General features: G+C 45.1%; 1 protein-coding gene across 2 annotated transcripts in view; it reads right to left on the bottom strand.

Moving 5' to 3' along the window:
• LOC144492905 (annexin A5-like) overlaps positions 1-20,968 on the bottom strand; it is a 74,100-nt gene that overhangs the window by 30,949 nt on the left and 22,183 nt on the right. For both annotated transcript variants that reach the window (XR_013497653.1, XM_078211513.1), the window contains exons 6-7: positions 7,736-7,826; positions 986-1,065 (exon numbers count right to left, since the gene is read on the bottom strand). Coding sequence is in view for 1 of the 2 variants with exons in the window: in XM_078211513.1 (XP_078067639.1) it covers positions 986-1,065; positions 7,736-7,826 (171 nt within the window). In the remaining variant the exon portion in view is untranslated. The remainder of the gene's footprint in view (positions 1-985; positions 1,066-7,735; positions 7,827-20,968) is intronic.

Genomic DNA, 20,968 nt, shown 5'->3' with positions numbered 1-20,968 from the left:
CTTTCCTCCCACAATCCAAAGATGTGCAGACTGGGTGGATGGCCATGCTAAATTGCCCCTTAGTGTCAGGGGAATTAGCAGGGTAAATACGTGGGGTTACGGGGATAGGCCTGGGTGGGATTGTTGTCGGTGCAGTCTCGATGGGCTGAATGGCCTTGTTTTGCACCGTAGGGATTCTATGATTTTATTCAATGATTCTCTCTGGCCCTGTGAGAATGACGTCTGTGTTCACCTTACTGTGTTTACCCCAGTCCAACGCCGGCATCTCCACACCTGTGAGAATGAACCAGATTGTTCCCAATTTTGATGGCCCCCAGTGTATTCTCTCTATCACTGAGATAGTCAACCTCCACGATAATGACCGTTTCCAACCCTGCCTCAGCTCATCTCCTGCTGAAACCCTTATCCAGGCCATTGATACTTTTAGACTACTACAAAGCTATCCACATTGAACCCTCTGTAAACTTAAGCTCAACTAAAACACTGCTACCCATTTCCGAACCCGCTCCAAGTTCTAGTTATCCATCACTTATGTGGGTGCCAACCCACACTGATTTTAATTTCATAACTCTCACCCTGGTTTTCAAATCACTTCATGTTTTTGTCCCCCTCTATTTCTGTAATCTCCTCCAACCCAACAATCCTCCCATCACACCATTCACAGGCATGGCTTCAGTTGCCTAGACTCTGCTCTTTGTAACTCCCTCCCCAAATTAGCTCATCTCTCAACCTTTTAGTAGATGCTCCATAGACCAACTTCTTTGAGTTAAGCTGCCTGTCGCCCATTTCGATACTTGCTATTGATTTTGTTTGATAAGCATCTTGGGACGCTTTACTACATGAAGAATGCTATTGAATATTAAATTGCTATTGTCTGCAGGTTAAAACAATGAGGAAATTACTTCTATACTCATACCTCTAAACACTTAACAACTAGCATGGTGGTTTAGCACTTTGTGCTTTGGTATGGAAACTAAATTTTTACCTGGAGAAGAATCACCAAAATCCTTTGGAAATGGCCAGAAGTGTCACTCACAACATTTTCTTCCAGATCTTTGCCATATTCTGAAAGGTATCAAATGAGCTAGTTAGTTGATGGTTGCACAGTTCTATTCGTGACTCTTCAGATAATGAAGCTCTCTCTGTGCTGGCATTCAGCAAGCCCTAAAGAACATTCAGACCTGATAAATGACAAGTCATATTCATACCACACAAATCCTGGCAGTGACCACCTCTAATGAGCGTCAATTTAACCATCTTACCTTGACATTCAATGGCATTGCCAAAGTCCCTACCATCAACACCCTGGGGTCACCACTATCTAGAAAGTTGGGGCAGTACGGTGGCACAGTGGTTAGCACTGTTGCCAGGGACCCAGGTTCAATTCCAGCCTTGGGTCACTGTCCGTGCAGAGTCTGCACATTCTCCGTGTCTGCGTCAAATTCCTCTGCATGCACCGGTTTCCTCGCACAGTCCAAAGATATGCAGGTCAGGTGAATTGTCTATGTTAAATTGGCCCTTAGTGTCAGAAAGATTAGCAGGGTAAACACGTGGGGTTACAGGGATAGGATGTGGGTGGGATTGTTATCGGTGCAGCTTTGATGGGCCGAATGGCCTCCTTCTGCACTTTAGGGATTCTGTGATTATACGAACTGGAACAGCCACATGCTGCAGCTACGAGAACAGTTCAGACACTGGGAATTCTGCAGTGTGATTCACTTCCTGAATTTCCAAAGCGTCTCCACCATGTCTCGTTTATGAAAGCTGGGGATGACTATGGCCGCATCTTTCTGGGGGTCAGGCAAAGAATTGGTTGCCATCAGGGCTGCCGTCTCTTTAAAGGATGACCATGCATCCCAAGTAGCTGCCAGTCAGAGGACCCGCATCTCAGAGTTCTCAGCAGCGCCATCAAGAGAGATGGCCAATGCTAGGACTGCACCTAGCAAAGGAGGACAGGATGGAAGGAGGATATCCAGTGGCCAATCAGCAAGGGCTGGGCGAGGGAGGTAGTTGGGGTGTGGGGGGAACTTTGGTGAAGGCCAGGATGGGGGAATGCCACAGGTGCACCCTTTGCCACTGGGGCCAGTGAGGCAAACCCCAGCAAAGGAGTTGAGGCTAAAGGTAGGGAGGCATCCATTGCTGTCTGGGTGGATGGGGAGGGGAGGTGAATAGTGCCTCTGGGCCATAGAGTGCCAATTAGGAGGGCCCACACAAGCCTGCAGGGAGGCTGCCAGGATTCACCCAGTGGTCTCTCCACATGGCAAAAGGGCATAAGCCCCTCTGGCAAAGTGCAGTGGAATGATGCCCTTAATGGGTTGGATCAATTGGCCTCTGGATCAGGAAGGGCCATCTTCCACTTTCCCCGCCACTAGCATGTGTAAGGAATAATCATTAAGACAACATATATTGGAAGGAATAATTATTAGGACAAGTAGGAGATAATAATTAACATAGAAGAGATAATCACTACCTAAGAAGCTCTCATATATCATCACATATCTTATTAAGCATACACTTGTACCCTTTTAAGTGCACAATACCTTACCAGGCCAGTACACATGGATACTCACATGAATGAACATAAAGGCTAAAAGAAGTCAAGCAAACACACAGAAGCTGAAAGTAATTTCCTAAATAAACTTAAGTCAGACAAACGCACATCTTTAAAAAAAAGACTTGGCATAGCAGGATGCCCCACAATGGTTGAACAAACAACAACCTTGGCTGATTAGACAATAAACTTCAGATAAGAAGGTAAGATGTAACCACAATGATATCATAGCACATTCATTAGTGACCAATCAGAAAGAAGGCAGATAATGTAGGTCTAGTAAACCATGGCGGCTAACGAAAAGTGGCCTTGGGGTCTGCAAAAATAGCCTTGACTGTAAGATAAGAATGATGAGGTATGAAGCTAAAATGTGTATAAAAATGACTGTCAGCGCGCTGGTTCTTTGGATTCATCTGGAAATCCCGTCTTTCATAGAATCATAGAAACCCTACAGTGCAGAAGGAGGCCATTCGGCCCATCGAGTCTGCACCGACCACAATCCCACCCAGGCCCTACCCCTACATTGTTGACTTGTATTAGAAAATAAAGCCTTGCTGCCTGGAAGATCATGACTCAGACTCTCTATTCTGATTGACGAACTCTTCTTGCCGTCCACGGGGAACCACGGCACATGGTGGCAGGAAAACGATGAACACTCCATTCCTTGCCTTTCCCTGTCGCCCAGCCCAATCCTACAGGGCTGGTAAAATCCAGCATTAACGTTAACTCTGTTTTTCGCTCCACAGATGCTGCCAGATTTCCAGCATTCTCTGTTTTTATTTCAGCACTTTGATTGCAATCAAATATAAATGTTCCTCTGATAGCCAGAAGGACAGTCGATCACTGGCTGTCCTGTCCCTTAGACAATGAATGGAAGTCAGGCACCTCCTCAGAGTGCTGCAGCTAAGGCCAGGAAAGGAGGGTGGGGGAGCTGGAAGCTGATGCTGTCAGTTTATGATGAGGAGTTTCTTATAAAAGCAATACAGTCAATATGCAGAAATCCTCAGTCATGTTGCCACTGGTACAGAGAATCGGGTGGGGTTGGGTCTGTAATGTTTATAACTGCAGCTCTCACACTCCCAAGACTAGGCTGCAAACATTTGTGGGATTAACTAGTTAGGTCATTAAGTTGCCACAGAACTATCAGTTTGTGAGCCCTGCTGTTTAATCATGAAATGACACAGCTAGAACTTTTCACAGTTCCTCTGCAGTGTTTGGAAGTTGTGTATACAAGCAGCTCCCAAAAAGGCAGCTAATAGCAACCTGCTTAGGTCCCAGTGAATCCTGTTTCTGATGAAGCTGTATAAGCATCTAGAACGGGCCGAATAAAAAGCACTTTTGGGGCTGAATTTAATCTAGACGAGGAGGGCAGGCCTGCTGGAGAACCACCAAGAGTCACCCCCCTCTGAGGAAGGACTGCTGTATTACAGCAAGTCGGGTACTTCAGTGGTGGGCATTCCCCAGGGCAGCCGAAACCCCGGTCCCCAAGAGCTGTCAGTCAATCAGAAGCCAGCAGCAGTGCATTGCCATCAGGAGAGCAGTGGTAGCTGCTGGTAATGCACCTCCCTCCTCCCCAGAGGCCCAGGATCAATCAGGGATCCAGACCAAAGGCAAGGGGGGAGGGGGGGCGGGGCGGGGGGGACCCGTCCATGCACCTTAAAATCCCCAACATAATTGGGACAGAGGTAAAGCAGCGGCAGGACCCCCACTTGGCACCTTCACCATTTTAATGCACCTCTCACCTGCTTCGGGGTGGCATTAAAGCCCACTCAGTGTGCTGTATCTGGCATTGCAATAGCAGGAAATGTTTTGGTGATGTCACTGTGGTCGTTGTGTGTGGTTTGACTTATTTCTGGAGATTTGATCATGTGACATTTGATCTCAGCGATGCGAAGTCCCATGACATTTAATCAAACAGCATTTTCCCAACTGCAATTGCCAGCTGAATGTCTCAGACATACCAAGCCCCAAGTAACAGGTTCCCTTTTTATTTCACTGAAATAAAAAACTTATAAATCAAGAAACACAAAATAGAAAGATTTGAGGATAAACAGCATTTCAATGAAAGCTGCAATGTTTCTACTTCATCAACTCCAATGAGAAACACCAAATCCATTTCACTGACTTGTCTCTACAGCTCATTGCTAATGACATTTGTCATAATGATATTTTACAAATAGTTATAATAAATCAATGAACAACACAAAGTCTGATCTAATCCAATGCACCAATGACACACACCCGCAGTGAAGGGGTGGGGCAGGGTGAGGCTTAGACTGTGGGGAGAAGCACTAAATCTGCCCAATTCCTGTACACCAACATACGCAAGAAGTCTCACAACACCAGATTAAAGTCCAACAGGTTTATTTGGTAGCACAAGCTTTCGGATGTCGCTCCTTCTTTAGGAGACTCACCTGAAGAAGGAGCGACACTCCGAAAGCTTGTGCTACCAAATAAACTTGTTGGACTTTAACCTGGTGTTGTGAGACTTCTTACTGTGCTTACCCCAGTCCAACTACACATCATGACCAACATACATCACAGACCAATGTGAACTCTCTCTCCCTCTCATGTGTTCCTCTCCATTTCTATGGCGCCTATATCATAAAACATCTCAAGGCATTTTATAAACATTATAAAAGGAAGTTTTGACACTCGCCACATAAAGAGATATTAAGCCAGATGGTCAAAGGAAGTAGATTCTAGGGAGTGTTAGAAATGAAAAGAGAAATAGAGAGGCTGAGAAGTTTAGCAAGGGAATTCCAGAGCTTAAGGCAATGGCTGTTAACCATGGACTGACTAAAATTGTGACTGCTCAAGAGAATTGGAGGATCACGGAGATCTGAGTGTAGGCTGCAAAGCTGCAACTCAGCAGAGAAAAGGCAAAGGGCAAAGGTCATGGAGAGATTCGAAGACAATGGCAAGAATTTAAAAATTGAGGCACTGCTCAAGTGCGAGCCACTGTAGGTCAGTGAGCCCCGAGAAAGTGGGCGAGTAGCACTTGGTGCAAGTTAGGACAAGTTTGTAATGACCTCAGGGTTGTGCGGGGGGTAGAATGAGAGCGGCCAGCCAGGAATGCATTGGAATAGTCAAGTCTCGGAACAACATAGACATGAATGATGATTTCAGCTGAGGCAAGTGGAACTGGTCAATGTTACTGAGGTGGAAGCAGGGATTCCTGGTGATTGTGCGTACATATGGTCGGAAGCTCATCCCGGGATCAAACATAACACCAAGGTTGCAAAATGTCTGGTTTAGCCTCAGAGTTGCCAGGGAAAGGGATGGAGTTGGTAGGTTGGGAACGGAACCTGTGACAGGGACCGAAAAGAATCACTTCATCCTTCCCAATATTTCGAGGAAATTTCCACTCATCCAGTATCAGATGTCAGTCAAAATTTACAGACATCAGTGGTGAGGTAGAGCTGAATATTGTCAGCATACATGTACAAATGAACACTGTACTTTTGTACCAAGGGGCAGCCAGGAGGGAGGGGGCTAAGGTTAGATCCTTGGGGAACACCAGAGGTAACTGTGCAGGAACAGACTGCAACAGGTGGACAAGCAAATATAGCAGGGAAGTGTCAACTAAGCACATCTTGAGAGCCCAGAGCAGAAACCTAACTGGCAGGTCAGGACATGTGGTGGTTGATCACTTTACTGACTGTGTATAAGAGAAGGGCTTTCGGAGCATGCAAAAACCTACAACCCAGGAACCACCGTTATAGGAGGAGGATCCTGAGCTCAGGGAAGAAGATATCCGTATTGAGTGACTAAAGCCTGGCCAGCTCCCTCAGCAGTGCGGGTAATACCTAGATCTCAGCTGTGAATCTGAGTCATCACTATACTCTAGTCTCAGAAATTGTGATTAAGCTAGCTCTTCTGAATAATGTAGAGTTGCACTAAATGTAGATTTTTTTTTTGTGTGTCCACCTCAGCAGGGTCTTGTTCAACAAGGCAATTCTCTGGCTGTGTTTGGATAAGAAAGAATGGAGTCAGGCAAGTGTAGTCCAGCCAGCTGGATGATGGAAGTGAAGCAGTGTGGCACAATTCCATGGTCAAATTGTCAAAGGGTTAAGAGAGGTCAAATAGGAGAGGAGGCACAGTCTGTCTTTGTCATAGTCAACCGGGATTTAATTTAGGAGTGTTGTTTTCGTACTATGTAAACCTCCCAGTTTGCGTACTTACCCTTTCACTTCTCCAGCTTTCTCTCCTTCCCAGTTTGTGTTCATCTCCCTTTCAGTTTCTCTCCAAATTTCTCCATCAAGGCGTGCAGTTTCTAGTTAATTTCATTGACCCGATGCTCTTAGCCCCTCCCAAAATGCAATGAAGCCGTACCTTCCAAACACCAGAGAGAGCAGCAGGGCTCAGACAACTCTGTATGGCTGCGAGTCACAACAGCCACCCCTAGCCAGCACGCGCGCCCCAGCCAGCGCGCACGCTCTAGTCAACATGCGCGCCGCACATACAAAAACTGTTTCTCCAAAGTGGTGAGCGACAATGCTCAGGAGAGTAGCTATCGATTTTGGTACACCGAGTTCAGGGTGGTTGGGAAACCTGGAAGCCAAGGACAACTCCCAGAAATTGCAGAAACCCATTCCTTTATATTAGATCATAGAAACCATATAGTACAGGTGGTGGCCATTCGGCCCATCAAGCCCATCCAGGCCCTATCACCATAACCCCATATATTTAGCCCACTAATCCCACTGACACTAATGGGACTTTAGCATGGCCAACCCATCTAACTTGCACATCCTTGGAGTGTGGCTGGAAACCGGAGCAGACACGGGGAAAACATGCAGACTCCTCTCAGACAGCCACCTGAAACCGGTGTTGAACCCGGGTCCCTGGCACTGTGAGGCAACAATGCTGAACTTTGTGCCACCGTGCTGCCCTTACAGGGGTGACCTCTGCAACGATGTAACAATTAGATCACGACCTAGGAATCCAAATGTGTTAATTTTGTTCTACAGATCATAGCCAATGGCTGAGAAAATGGGATGCAAGCCAGTGAACACAAAACTGTCTCAACAAGCAAAAAGTAACCACAACACAAATCACGGTACCTGCAATTTCCAGAGACATAGGCCATTAACCCCAGGGTGTACATGATCGCCAATCAAATGGCACCTCATCTATTTAACCAACCACTGCTGTCAAATAGCTCGTGTATTCCAGCCATACCTTGCTTATAAGCCGGAGTAATTGCTCTCAGTTCCTGGTTGGTTCTTGAAGCAAGAATTTCTATCAAGCACTTTTCATCTGTTCCAGCACCCTGCGGAAGATACAAAATAAATCTGAGACACAAGCCTGATTATTCAAACACAGGAATGAACAGCACAAGCAGATTGCACAGGGGATTCCAAGTGAACTCCAGACTGTTGTGGCAACTTTATGTCAGACACATTGGAAGGATGTGATGGCACTAGAGGGAGTACAGAGGAGATTCACCAGGACGTTGCCTGGGATGGAGCATTTGAGCTTTAAGGAGAGACTGGATAGGCTTGGACTGTTTTCTTTAATGTGGAGATGCCGGCGTTGGACTGGGGTAAACACAGTAAGAAGTCTCAGAACACCAGGTTAAAGTCCAATAGGTTTATTTGGTAGCACAAGCCACTAGTTTTCGGAGCGCTGCTCCTTCATCAGGTAAGTGGGAGTTCTGTTCACAAACATACAAAGACACAAATTCAATTTACAAAATAATAGTTGGAATGCGAGTCTTTACAGCTAATCAAGTCTTAAAGGTACAGACAATGTGAGTGGAGAGAGGGTTAAGCACAGGTTTAAGAGATGTGTATTGTCTCCAGCCAAGACAGTTAGTGAGATTTTGCAAGTCCAGGCAAGTCGTGGGGGTTACAGATAGTGAGACATGAACCCAAGATCCCGGTTGAGGCCATTCTCATGTGTGCGAAACTTGGCTATCAGTCTCTGCTCAGCGACTCTGCGTTGTCGTGAAGGCCGCCTTGGAGAACTCTTACCCGAAGATCAGAGGCCGAATGCCCGTGACCGCTGAAGTGCTCCCCAACAGGAAGAGAACAGTCTTGCCTGGTGATTGTTGAGTGGTACCGGATATGCTGCAGGAAAGGATGTCCCGAGGCATGGTACATTGGGGAGACCATACAGACGCTACGACAACGGATGAATGAACACCGCTCGACAATCACCAGGCAAGAGTGTTCTCTTACTGTTGGGGAACACTTCAGCGGTCACGGGCATTCGGCCTCTGTTCTTCGGGTAAGCGTTTTCCAAGGTGGCCTTCGCGATACATGACAACGCAGAGTCACTGAGCAGAAACTGATAGCCAAGTTCTACACACGAGGACAGCCTCAACCGGGATCTTGGGTTCATGTCACACTATCTGTAACCCCCACGAGTTGCCTGGGCTTGCAAAATCTCACTAACTGTCCTGGCTGGAGACAATACACATCTCTTTAACCTGTGCTTAACCCTCTCTCCACTCACATTGTCTGTACCTTTAAGACTCGCATTCCAACCATTATTTTGTAAATTCAGTTTGTGTCTTTATATGCCCTGTTTGTGAACAGAACTCCCATTTACCTGATGAATGAGCAACGCTCCGAAAGCTAGTGGCTTGTACTATCAAATAAACCTATTGGACTCTAACCTGGTGTTGTGAGACTTCTTATTGTTTTCTTTAGAGCAGAGAAGGAAAGAAAACAAACGGAGGGACATGATTGAGGTATATAAGATTATGAGGGGTATGGACAGGATGAGTAGGGAGCAGCTGTTCCCCTTGGTTGAGGGGCCAATCACAAGGGGGCATAGTTTTAGGGGTAGAAGATTCAGAGGGGATCTGAGCAAAGAAAATTCACTCAGGTGGGCGGTGGGAATCTGGATGCACTGCCTGGAAGGTAGTGGAGGCCAGAAACCTGACAACCCTTAAAAAGTATTTGGATGAGTACTTGAAATATCACCATAAAAAGATATGGGATAAGTGCAGGAAAATGGGATTAGCGCACCTTTAGTGGTAGTTACTGTCGGTGGAGACTCGATGGGCCTTTTCTGCGCTGTATGACTCTAACAAAAATTCAATTTTTCACCAAGATTATTCAGGAGCACTTGCGTATAATCCTTCAACCACAGAACTACATATCACTGTGTATAGTGTCACCTCAGTATGCTTCAACCCACATGCACAGCAGTAACTGACTTTTCAAAGCTACACAGAGACTTTCTCCACCAAGCTGACATTTCCATATCAGATCAGTTCGAAGCTGGTAAGCAGCAGATTTTCAAATCAAAATATGAAATGAGATTTGCTTTACATCCTTTTATATTATACATTTCACAGGAAACTCATTCCGTTTCTGTAACAGTGATAAAGAAAATGACTTGCTTGAGATTCTCAGTTTCGGAAGGATTAAATGTTAAAAAGATGAATATTTTAAATTCAAACCAAGATCCAAGTTCATGGTTAACAGCTCAAGTCAAGGGCTTGTCATTCTTCCTAATCCAGATTCGACAGAGGATTCACAGTGTTATTCAAAAAGAATGTTGATCAAAGAAAGGGGAAGAAATAAGAGCACTTATTTACACATCCAACTTTGTAGCAATTTGAAGATTTGTATTTATATAACACTTCCAATAACCACCAGACATCTCAAAATGCTTTATAACCAATGAAGCACATTTGGAGGGTACTCACTTTGTAACATAGATATACTTGGATATGTTTGGGTCTTTTAATATGGTTAACATACATGTGGAGATGAACGTATCCTTCTGAAATCTCATTCTATGTTTGCACAACTTTCTGAACCTGCAAATTAAAACTTTGTGGCCTGCAGACTTGTAAAAGTTTACTGCACAGAATTAGGTAATTTAGTCCATCACATCTGGATTTTTCCTGCAGCAATCGGAAACTAATTGCACCATTCCAATATTCCCCAGCTCATCATCATCTACATCAAATATTTAATTTTCCCTTCAAAGGTGCAATGTTCTCTGTTCAAGCAGAGAATGGGGTCCCTTTGGTGAAGTGCTCCATACTGCCACGAAGGCATTTCTTTTGATTTGATTTATTGTCACATGTATTAGTATACAGTGAAAAGTATTGTTTCTTGTGTGGTATACAGACAAAGCATACCGTTCATTGAGATGGAAAGGAGAGTGCAGAATGTAGTGTCTCACAGTCATAGCTAGGGTGTAGAGAAAGATCAACTTAGTGCGAGGTAGGTCTATTCAAAAATCTGATGGCAGCAGGGAAAAAGCTGTTCTTGAGTCGGTCAGTTGACTTCAGACTTTTGTAACTTTTTCCCGACAGAAGAAGGTGGAAGAGAGAATGTCCGGGGTGCGTGGGGTTCTTAATTATGCTGGCTGCTATGCCGAGGCAGCGCGAAGTGTAGACAGAGTCAATGGCTGGGAGGCTGGTTTGCGTGATGGGATTGGGCTACATTCACGACCTTTTGTAGTTTCTTGCAGTTTTGGGTAGAGCAGGAGCCATACCAAGCTGTGATACAACCAGAAAGAATGCTTTCTTTCTATGGTGCGTCTGTAAAAGTTGGTGAGAGTAGTAACTCACTCAAATTAAAAATAACAATTCCATTTCTACAAAGTCTCATCAAATTTCCTTCGTGTTCCGAGAAAGTTGGTGGGCTTTCGTAACGATAGTGTCGGCATGGGAGGACCAGGACAGGTTGTTGGTGATCTGGACACCTAAAAACTTGAAGCTCTCAACCCTTTCTATTTTGCCCCTTTGATGTAGACATGGACATGTTCTCCTTTACGCTTCCTGAAGTCGATGACCATCTCCTTCGTTTTGTTGACATTGAGGGAGAGATTATTGTTGCCGCACCAGTTCACCAGATTCTCTATCTCATTCCTGTACTCTGTCTCGTCATTGTTTGAGATCTGACCCACTACGGCGGTGTCGTCAGCAAACTTGAAAATCGAATTGGAGGGGAATTTGGCCACACAGTCATAGGTGTATAAGGAGTATAGTAGGGGGCTAAAGAACACAGCCTTGTGGGGCACCGGTGTTGAGGATGATCGTGGAGGAGGTGTTGTTGCCTATCCTGATTGTGGTCTGTGAGTTGGGAAGTTCAGGATCCAGTCGCAGAGGGAGGTGCCGAGGCCCAGGCTACAGAGTTTGGGAGTGAGTTTCATGGGAATAATGGTGTTGAAGGCTGAGCTGTAATCAATAAATAGGAGTCTGACATGGGTGTCCTTGTTATCTAGGTGATCCAGGGTTGAGTGCAGGGCCAGGGAGGTGCTGTCTGTTGTGGACCGGTTGCAGTGGTTGGCAAACTGTAGTGGATCCAGGTAGTCCGGGAGGCTGGAATTGATTCGTGCCATGACTAACCTTTTGAAGCACTTCAATAATGATGGATGTCAGAGTCACCGGCTGATGATGGCCGTCTTCTTAAAGCAGATAGGGACCTCAGATTGTTGAAAAGAGAGGTTGAAGATGTCTGCGAATACCCCCGCAAGCTGATCCACGCAGGATACCACATCAGGGCCAGTCGCTTTCCGTGGGTTGACCTTCGAGAAATCTGCTCTGACATCTGCAATGGTGACCTCAGATACAGGTTCATTCAGGGCTTCCAGGATGGAGGGCAAGCTCTCGCTGACCTCTTGCTCAAAACGGGTGTAGAATGCATTGAGCTCATCAGGGAGGGGTGCATTGGAGCCGGCGATTTTACAGGCCAACCTTCTCCCACCTTTCCTCCTCACGGAGCAATTTAAGTTGAACAGTTCCTCACCTCAGTGGAACCGGTTTGCTATACAGAGTTTCGGTGAATAAGAATGCACTCCACCAAATGTAAAGCATAGTCTATAAAACAGCTAAATAAGTTATATGGAAATTATAAAACAGAAACTGAACTTGCAGCCCATATTGGAGTTTATCCTCCAGATGAACATTAGGCTGAATCCACAGTATTCATTCCATTCCCCATGTCTATTTCCCTTTCTTTAAATCTCTCCTTTGTTTAAATGTTGCCATGGTCTCTGCTGCAATCACTAACTCCAGGCATGTATTCCCCAGCTTCAACCCTCTATATAAAAACTGTTTCTCCAATTCTCCTAGTTTTACATCTACACCCCTATGTCCAGATCTCTCAATAACTGGAAACAGTCTCTCTCCATCTATTCAGTTCCACTGCTTCATAAATTTAATACAACTCTCATCAAATCACATTTTAATCCCCTCAATTCTAACAGAAACTGCTTCTATGTTCATGTATTCCTTCACATTTACAGATTCCCATACCTAGGATAACTAGGCAATGATATTCAGATAGGATTTCACACCCTGTCACCTTTACAGTTTACCTTTACAGCTGAGACTTTACAGATAACCACTCCATCTGACGAAGGGGCAGCGCTCCGAAAGCTTGTGGTATTTGCTACCAAATAAACCTGTTGGACTTTAACCTGGTGTTGTGAGACTTCTTACCCCACCTTTACAGTTGGCAGGGAACACGTCCTCACCAATTCCAGCTGCCCAACAGCCATTTAACATCAGCTGGGTTTTAATTGGCTGAGATTTCTACCCCCCATTGGGGTAACTGCCGGCCAGTTGGATACTCGGCAATTTTGTAGTCCCAGCACTGCCAGGTTCGAGCGGCAGCCACAGCTGAGACTACAGACAATCCCTGAAAGAGCAGCTAATGGAATCTGGGCTAAGTACGGGGTATTGGCCAGGCTCTGCTGGCAGGACCCAGTGAGGCAGGGTAGGTTGAGGGGGTTTCATGGGAGGGCCAATTTTGAAAGGCTGAGGTGGAAGAGAGGGTTAAAGGGGAGAATGAACTTAGTGGGAGGGCCTCCAATTGTCACAGGGAATCCCTGAGGGAGTATTTACCTCTCCCCTCCTTTTCCAAAACCATCCTGCGCAGCTAAAGCTGCCGGGCTACTAACTTGTCATGGGTAATATAGTGCCGAGGCAGGATGAGGTACCTAAGTGGCCATTAATTGGTGGGTAGGCAATAGGTAGGCCACGCACTAGTTTTTACAAACCCCCTGTCTACAAACTCACCAGTGTGACGGGCTTTAGTCTATTCCTGCTCCCATCCTGCGTGTTCATACCTGACAGCATACCAGTTGAACCTGCACTGCAACTTCTGTTCTTTAATATCCTTTCTGCAGCATAGAATCACCATTTGGTTTAGTAAGTCTGTGCCGGCTCTTCTGAAGAACAATCCACTTAGTTCCACTCCCAGAATACACGAACCAGGGGACTTTTCCGCTTTTAAGAACCACCAGCCTCTCCAGCAGCTCTTCTATCGATTTTTACATTACATTAGCAAAGCAAAGGTAAGCAAAGTTGCTGGGATAAAGTCCTCTTCCTGGATGAACACCTGATGAAGGAGCAGCGCTCTGAAAGCTCGTGATTCCAAAAGTAACCCGTTGAACTTTAACCTGGTGTTGAGAGACTTCTTACTGTGCCCATCCTAGTCAACGCCGGCATCTCCACATCATGGATACCAATGCAAAGTCAGAGTATCCTAGCCATGTCTCTTGCCTACACCAATAAATCTCCATTTTAATCCATAAATCAACACCAGCATTCCTCTGGCAATCCTTTTACTGTTAATAAGCCTAAAGATGACATTTGGATTCCTTTTTCTATTAGTCACTAATCTATTCTCACTTCCCTTTTGTTCTCTGTATTTTCTACATTCAACCAGATTCTTCCTCGTATTATCAAGCTGACAAATATCATTCACTTTTTTTCTGTTTCATTCTACTCCACAACTCCATTGTCACCGAGGGAGCTTTGCCTTTAGCCAGTGTACTTGGACTGTAAACGAACCACCTCATGTTTAAAAGTCACCCACTGTTCCAATATATTTCTGCCTGCCAGTTTTTGATTCTAATTTCCTGGATCCCTCCGTACCACAGAGTTTTGAAAACACTATTTAAATAATTTGCTACTTTTTTTATTCTTCCTGCCAAATGGACAAGTTCACATTTTCCCATATTATACTCCATCTGCCAATTATTTGCCCACTCGCATAACCCATCTAAATTCTTTTGGACACCTTTTATTTCTCCTCCCCACTTTCTTTCCTACCTATTTTTGTGTCATCAGCAAATTTAGCAACCATAAATTCAGTTCCTTCATCCAAGTCATTGGTATAGATTGTAGTCGAGGACCCAGCACTGATCCTTGTGGCAGCCCACTAGTTACAGCCCTCCAACTCAAAACTGACCCATTTATTCCTACTCTCTTTCCTGTTAGCTAACCAATCCTCAATCCATCATAACATGTTACTCCCTACACCATGAGCTCTTATTGTGTGCGGTAATCTTTGACGGGGCACCTTATCAAACACCTTTTGTAAATTCAAGTACACCACATCTGCCAGTGATAAATTCTTCATTCTGCATAAATATCAGTGCAAAGTCAGAATATCTTATTGTAGGCAGGAGACAAGGCCAACAGATCTCCATTTTAATCCTTAAATCAACTAAAGCGCTCCTCTGGCAATCTTTCTACTGTTAATAAGCCTTAAAATGACATTTGGATTCCTTTTTCTACCTTTATCCACCTTACTCATTATGTCCTTAAAAGATTCTTAATAAATTAGTCAAATATGATTTCCCTTTTACAAAACCATGTTAAATAAGTTCCTTCTGCCGTGGGTGCAAAAGAACCCCACTGATTCTATTAGAAAAACTGCAGAAGAGGTCTCCAGTAAACACACCATTTCATCATTGTCACTACTGCTTGTGAGGCCTTGCTGTCATGCCTCCTACATTACAACAACTTCAAAAATGTCATCGGTTGTGAAGTACTTTGGGAAGTCCTGTGGTTGCAAAAGTCACTATATAAAAGGCAAGAATTGACAAGGATGGGCAATATGTGCCGGCCTAGCCTGTGACACCCATATCTCATGAATGTATTTTTAAAAAGTAATCAAGACACTGATCTAGTTGACCATATATTGGCTGAAAATGGCTGTTGGTCTTTTGTTATTGGCATTCTGCATTAAAGGATGTGAACTTTCCAATAAATAACTAATGTAGTAAATAAGGGACTGTCTGCAAATGTCACTTGTATGGTAATGGGCTCAAATTGACTGGATGTAAATAATGATGTCCCACATATGTTACTGGGGCTTTTCATTTCAGTGTTTCTGAATGACTTGCATGTAAAGGAATAGAGACAGGCATGGTAGGTGTGTAGGTGGAGGTAAAAGGGTGCAAAGCGGCATTGATAGATTAGGCGAGTGGGCAAAGCTTGTGGCAGATGGAGTTCCACGTGAGAAAGAGTGAGATTATCCACTTTGGACTTAGAGAGCATAGATCCAAGTATTTTCTAATGGTAGGAACTGTGGACTAACAGTGAGATTTGGGGGTTCAAGCACAGAAATCACCAAAAGCAGGTGGACGGGTACAAAGGTTAATAAAGTGTATTTATCTCATAAGGGCTGAAATACAAAGGAGTATAATGCTCTGGGTTAGAATCCATCTGGAGTACTGCATTCCATTTTGGGAACTTCACCTCAGCATGGCCATGGAATAGCACAATTTCACCAAAACTATATCCGAGGCAAAAGGGTTGAGTTATTTGGATACGTTACATAGCCAATGCTTGTATTCCATTTAATATAGAAGTTTGAGGTGCTTGAATTCAGGGGTTAAGATGAATAAAGAAGTTGATAAGATATTTAAGAACAAAACTATTTCCTTCAATGGTGAGTCTAGAGCAAGGTAGCAAAACATTAAAATTAGAGCTCGGCCATTGCACATCTACACACCAAGAATAGTGGAAATCTCTCTCTCAAAACGCTGCTGAGGCAAGGTCAACTGAAACTTTCAAACTCAGATCGACGACTTGTGTCAGGTAAGGGCATCGAGGGGAGTAAATAGAGTTAAGATAAAAATCAACAGACTTTATTGGCTAAATGGCCTAATCCTGTTGCCCTGATATAAAGCACAAACCAAGAAACTATTCTTGCAGCTACAAACATCCACAGTCCTGCAGAGTAGCTGCTAAAATGAAGGGGGTAAATTACCTGTTAATAGTGACTGGCCCTCTGGTGCTGTGGCCACCCTACCAGGCAGCTTTCCTATCCACAGGTTAGAATTCTCACAGCTATCTTTTGGATGAGGCATTAAACAGGCATTATGACCTGCTAATCCTGTTGTTCCTATACCAACAGTTCTCGCTCTACCCAAGTTTCTCCTTAAAATCTCTTCAAATAAAGTTTTATTCAACCGTTCGAATATCTCCTTTTTGGCTTGGTTCCAGTTTCTATTTGACAGCATTCCTGTGACACATTATTGGGATTTTTATAATAAGAGTGCTGGATAAATGTTGTTGTGAAATAGTTTTCTGATGAATGTCTTTCTTGCATTATGTCCCTTACACCAGAATCCTCCGACCTCGCCCGTGGCTGGGATTCTGCGGTGTCACTGCAGTGAATGGAGTTTAGGCTGGGCATTAAATTCATCACTCTCGCTGGTAGCGGTGGTGAGGTAAACAAGATTGGAGAATCCTGCCCACAATTCTAGCTCTGACTAAAGGAGTGAGTGATTAACAGTTACAACTTTGGTGATTCAGCTCCAACGTTCTGGGCTCAGTTACTTCTTTCCTGGCACATGGACTGCATTGATGTGAAAGCTGAACTAAAGCAACAATAGGAATTCTGTTAATTCTCCTCAAAACACTGCAGGCAAATTTCCAGGCAACTGCTTGATGACTAAAAGATTAATGGAAATTGGTACATGTACAGCAGGGGTTTCATTAAGTCTGTAATGGGATATCTTTCCTCTTAATCTACACAAAACATTTATGTTCACATCATATTAATAAACTAAGTCTTTAGGGCTACATTATCTCTTGTTGCAACACCAAGTGAAAACATCTCAGTAATAAGTTTAGTCCAGCTACAACTCCGATCAGTCTGAGAAGACATGCTGCTCAATTAGTCCACTATCTTCCTCATTTCTGCTATAACCACATCACACAGACAGTTCTGTTGCTAAAGTAAACTGGATAGAGATTCAATAAATTATTGAATACTGTCCTAACAAGGTCAAAGTTCTCTCAATGACTCAACTTGCTGAAGCAGTGGAAGGAGTGTATTACAGAACAGGACAGTTCCAGGTTCAATCCCCAATCCGTCCCGAGTTAACTGACCTCAGTATACTGCTAAAATTGACCTTTGCTCCCCTAGGTTAATCGGGAGAGGAAAAAAAAATCAGCTGAAATTCCCAACTGACCATTGCTGGACCGGGGGGATGTTTTAATTAATTTATTTATTTATGTATGTCACAAGTAGGCTTACATTAACACTGCAACAAAGTTACTGCGCAAATCCCCCACTCGCCACACTCCGGCGCCTGTTTGGGTACACTGAGGGAAGATTTAATGCGGCCAATGCACCCAATCAGCACGTATTTCAGATTGTGGGAGAAACCTGGTGCACCCGGAGGAAACCCACGCAGACACGGGGAGAATGTGTAGACTCTACACAGACAGTGACCCAAGCTGGGAATCGAACCCGGGTCCCTGGCGCTGTGAGGCAGCAATGCTAACCACTGTGGCACCACAGTTGGGCATTACTGACATTTCCTGGGAGCAATTAGACCAGAGACCTTGGGTGAAAAGTTGAGCTCTGCAGCACCCATTGCTTGTTGGTTGAATGTGCCCATATTTCTACAGGCATCACACAGACTTCCTATTTTGAGGGTGTTGGCACAGGCGTAACTAACATCTGTTGGACAGCAGGCAGATCTTGGCAATGCTGCTTTGAATCCAGCAATGGCATTTTGAGGCTCCACCCAGCAGCCGATGCCCTCACTCAGTGGGTGGCTAGCAGGCAACCAGGGCTAACCACTGATTATATAGCTCCAATTCACAACCCACGTACACACACAGCATGCATATAGTGAGAGCCTTGTTCACAAGAAACGTGAGAGCAGACCACTGGCATGTTAAAATAACGATTCCACTATGTGGACTCCTCTCGAGGAGTCCTGCAATACTCAACAGAGCAGATGTGAAGATCTCTGGCGGTCTGGTGCCTGATGTCTGCTGCACAACATCATCATCTGGAGGAGACAGTCCTTGCCATTGACTCTCAGGCAGAAGGTTTTGGGGGAGGGAGGGGCAGTGATGTTGGAGGTGTAAAGGGAAAAGAGGAATAAGGAGGAGAAGTGCCAACTTCTGCCAGGCTGTCGATAAATCAATTCAAGTGCAATCTGAGAAACCAGAGCCCCCATTTCCCCAGCAGACCCGTGCACACCATTCCGCTGTCACTGAGCAATACATCGTCCTCTTGGCCACAATTAAAAGATAAAAGATAAATAAACACTGCAAACAAAATTAATGAAGAAAATAATGTCTTATTCTATAGACAAAATGCTTCTTAGTGCTCATCTTCCATGTCTTTGCCTGTCGTACTGCTCCTATACATGCTACCTGAGTGATTGGCACGGCATGGCTGGAGGAAGGTTACTGACTCTCTGGTTAGCTCAGTTGGCTGGACGGCTGGCTCGTGATGCAGAGCAACACCAACAACGTGGGTTCAATTCCTATTCCAGCTGAGGTTATCCTTGAAGGTTCCACCTTCTAAATCTTGCCCCTCTCCTGAGGTGTGATGATCCTCAGGCTAAATCATCACCAGCCAGCCCTCTCCCTCGGAGGGGAAAGCAGCTTATGGTCATTTGGGACATTGTGACCCTTATTGACTCTCAATGAAGCAGACTAGAGATGACCTTGGTGGAGAAGGAGCTTTGGAGTTGGTGGTCATCAGCATCAGTCTGGCCTGGCCAAAAGGCATTACCGAGGGCACTGGCGGAGCAGGTAGGATTGGAGCATGAAAGCGGTCATCCCAGGAGAGGACAGCTGTTCTGTGCTCCCTGGCAACAGTCTCGCTGCACTGGGGCAGCACCTCAGCAATCCTGAGAGTCTGTGAGGGAATAGATTGCTGGACTGCTGCGAACTCTGCAAGCCCCTTTGAACACTGATAGGCGCAGGCATGATGGCTGCAGTCTGAGCCTGCATTGTGCAAATTAAGCTGGCTTAGCGCAGATTCTTCTTCCAGTACAGCACGTCAGAGATTTGGTGAAAACTACAGCGCTATAATGGAAACTGGGATATCATGATTGGGTCCATAAGTGTACTCAGCACGGTCCCCCGCCACAATGCAGAGCTGCTTTATATAATGTGATGAAGGTTTTAGGCTCCCGATACACAGCCGGTGAACAACTGGGTTAGTGCTGGCTGCTTGCAGTACTCATGCTAATGTGCAGAGCAGAAGTGGCATGCTGCCTGTGTTTAAGCTACAGGTTAATCATGCATCGCCATCAGGTTAATCCTGCATCACCATTCCCATATCTGCTATTGGGGGCTATCCAATTTAGTTCCCACTGTCTCAGCGCACATTCAAGGAATGCCCATCTGGATGAGTCAGTTCAGGGCACCTTTTAGACTATATCCCAACAAGGATATTTCAGGGACAGGGAACAGATTTGGGGGGGGAAAAAAGGGGAAAAAAGTCAGCCTGGAATATAAAACTGGCATTTCAACAAAAACTTTAATTATGAAATGAAGCGCTGAAATTGAACAGACTTTAGAAGTCTCTTGACATCTGGTATAATCACAAAACGACAACTCAGGGATTTGGTAGCCTATTTTAACCTCAATTATCTACAGTTGGATGAAATGTTCGTTGTGGAATGCTGGCGGTTAACCAATTGCTTACTCATTTTCAGTTTTCAAATTAAGCCATCTTCCTGACTAACCTCCCGCATGGGAGGTTAGTCAGGGAGATTCAGTCGCTAGGTATACATGGAGAGGTAGTAAATTGGATTAGACATTGGCTCAATGGAAGAACACAGCAAGAGTTTTAACAACACCAGGTTAAAGTCCAACAGGTTTATTTGGTAGCAAATGCCATTAGCTTTCGGAGCGCTGCTCCTTCGTCAGATGGAGTGGAAATCTGCTCTCACACAGGGCACAGAGACACAAAATCAAGTTACAGAACACTGATTAGAATGCGAATCTCTACAGCCAACCAGGTCTTAAAGATACAGACAATGTGAGTGGAGGGAGCATTAAGCACAGGTTAAAGAAATGTGTATTGTCTCCAGACAGGACAGCCAGCAAGTCCAGGAGGCAAGCTGTGGGGGTTACTGATAGTGTGACGTAAACCCAACATCCCGGTTTAGGCCGTCCTCATGTGTGCGGAACTTGGCTATCAGTTTCTGCTCAGCGACTCTGCGCTGTCGTGAAGGCCGCCTTGCAGAATGCTTACCCGAAGATGAGAGCCTCTGGTGGGGGGAGGAGGAGGGTGGTGGGTCAGATCGTTCTCTGGTGGGTGGGGCAGGGGCAGTGTGGGTCCGCTGCCACTCTGCAGGTGATCGGTGGGGGGGGGGGGGGGGGGGGGGAGGGGGCAGGGGGCCGCAATCGGTCTGGATAGCGGGGAGGTGGGAGGTATAAGA

The sequence above is a fragment of the Mustelus asterias genome, chromosome 1 (genome assembly GCF_964213995.1).
Source record: "Mustelus asterias chromosome 1, sMusAst1.hap1.1, whole genome shotgun sequence".
Lineage (NCBI taxonomy): Eukaryota > Metazoa > Chordata > Chondrichthyes > Carcharhiniformes > Triakidae > Mustelus > Mustelus asterias.
This window is presented reverse-complemented; position numbering and strand designations above follow the sequence as displayed.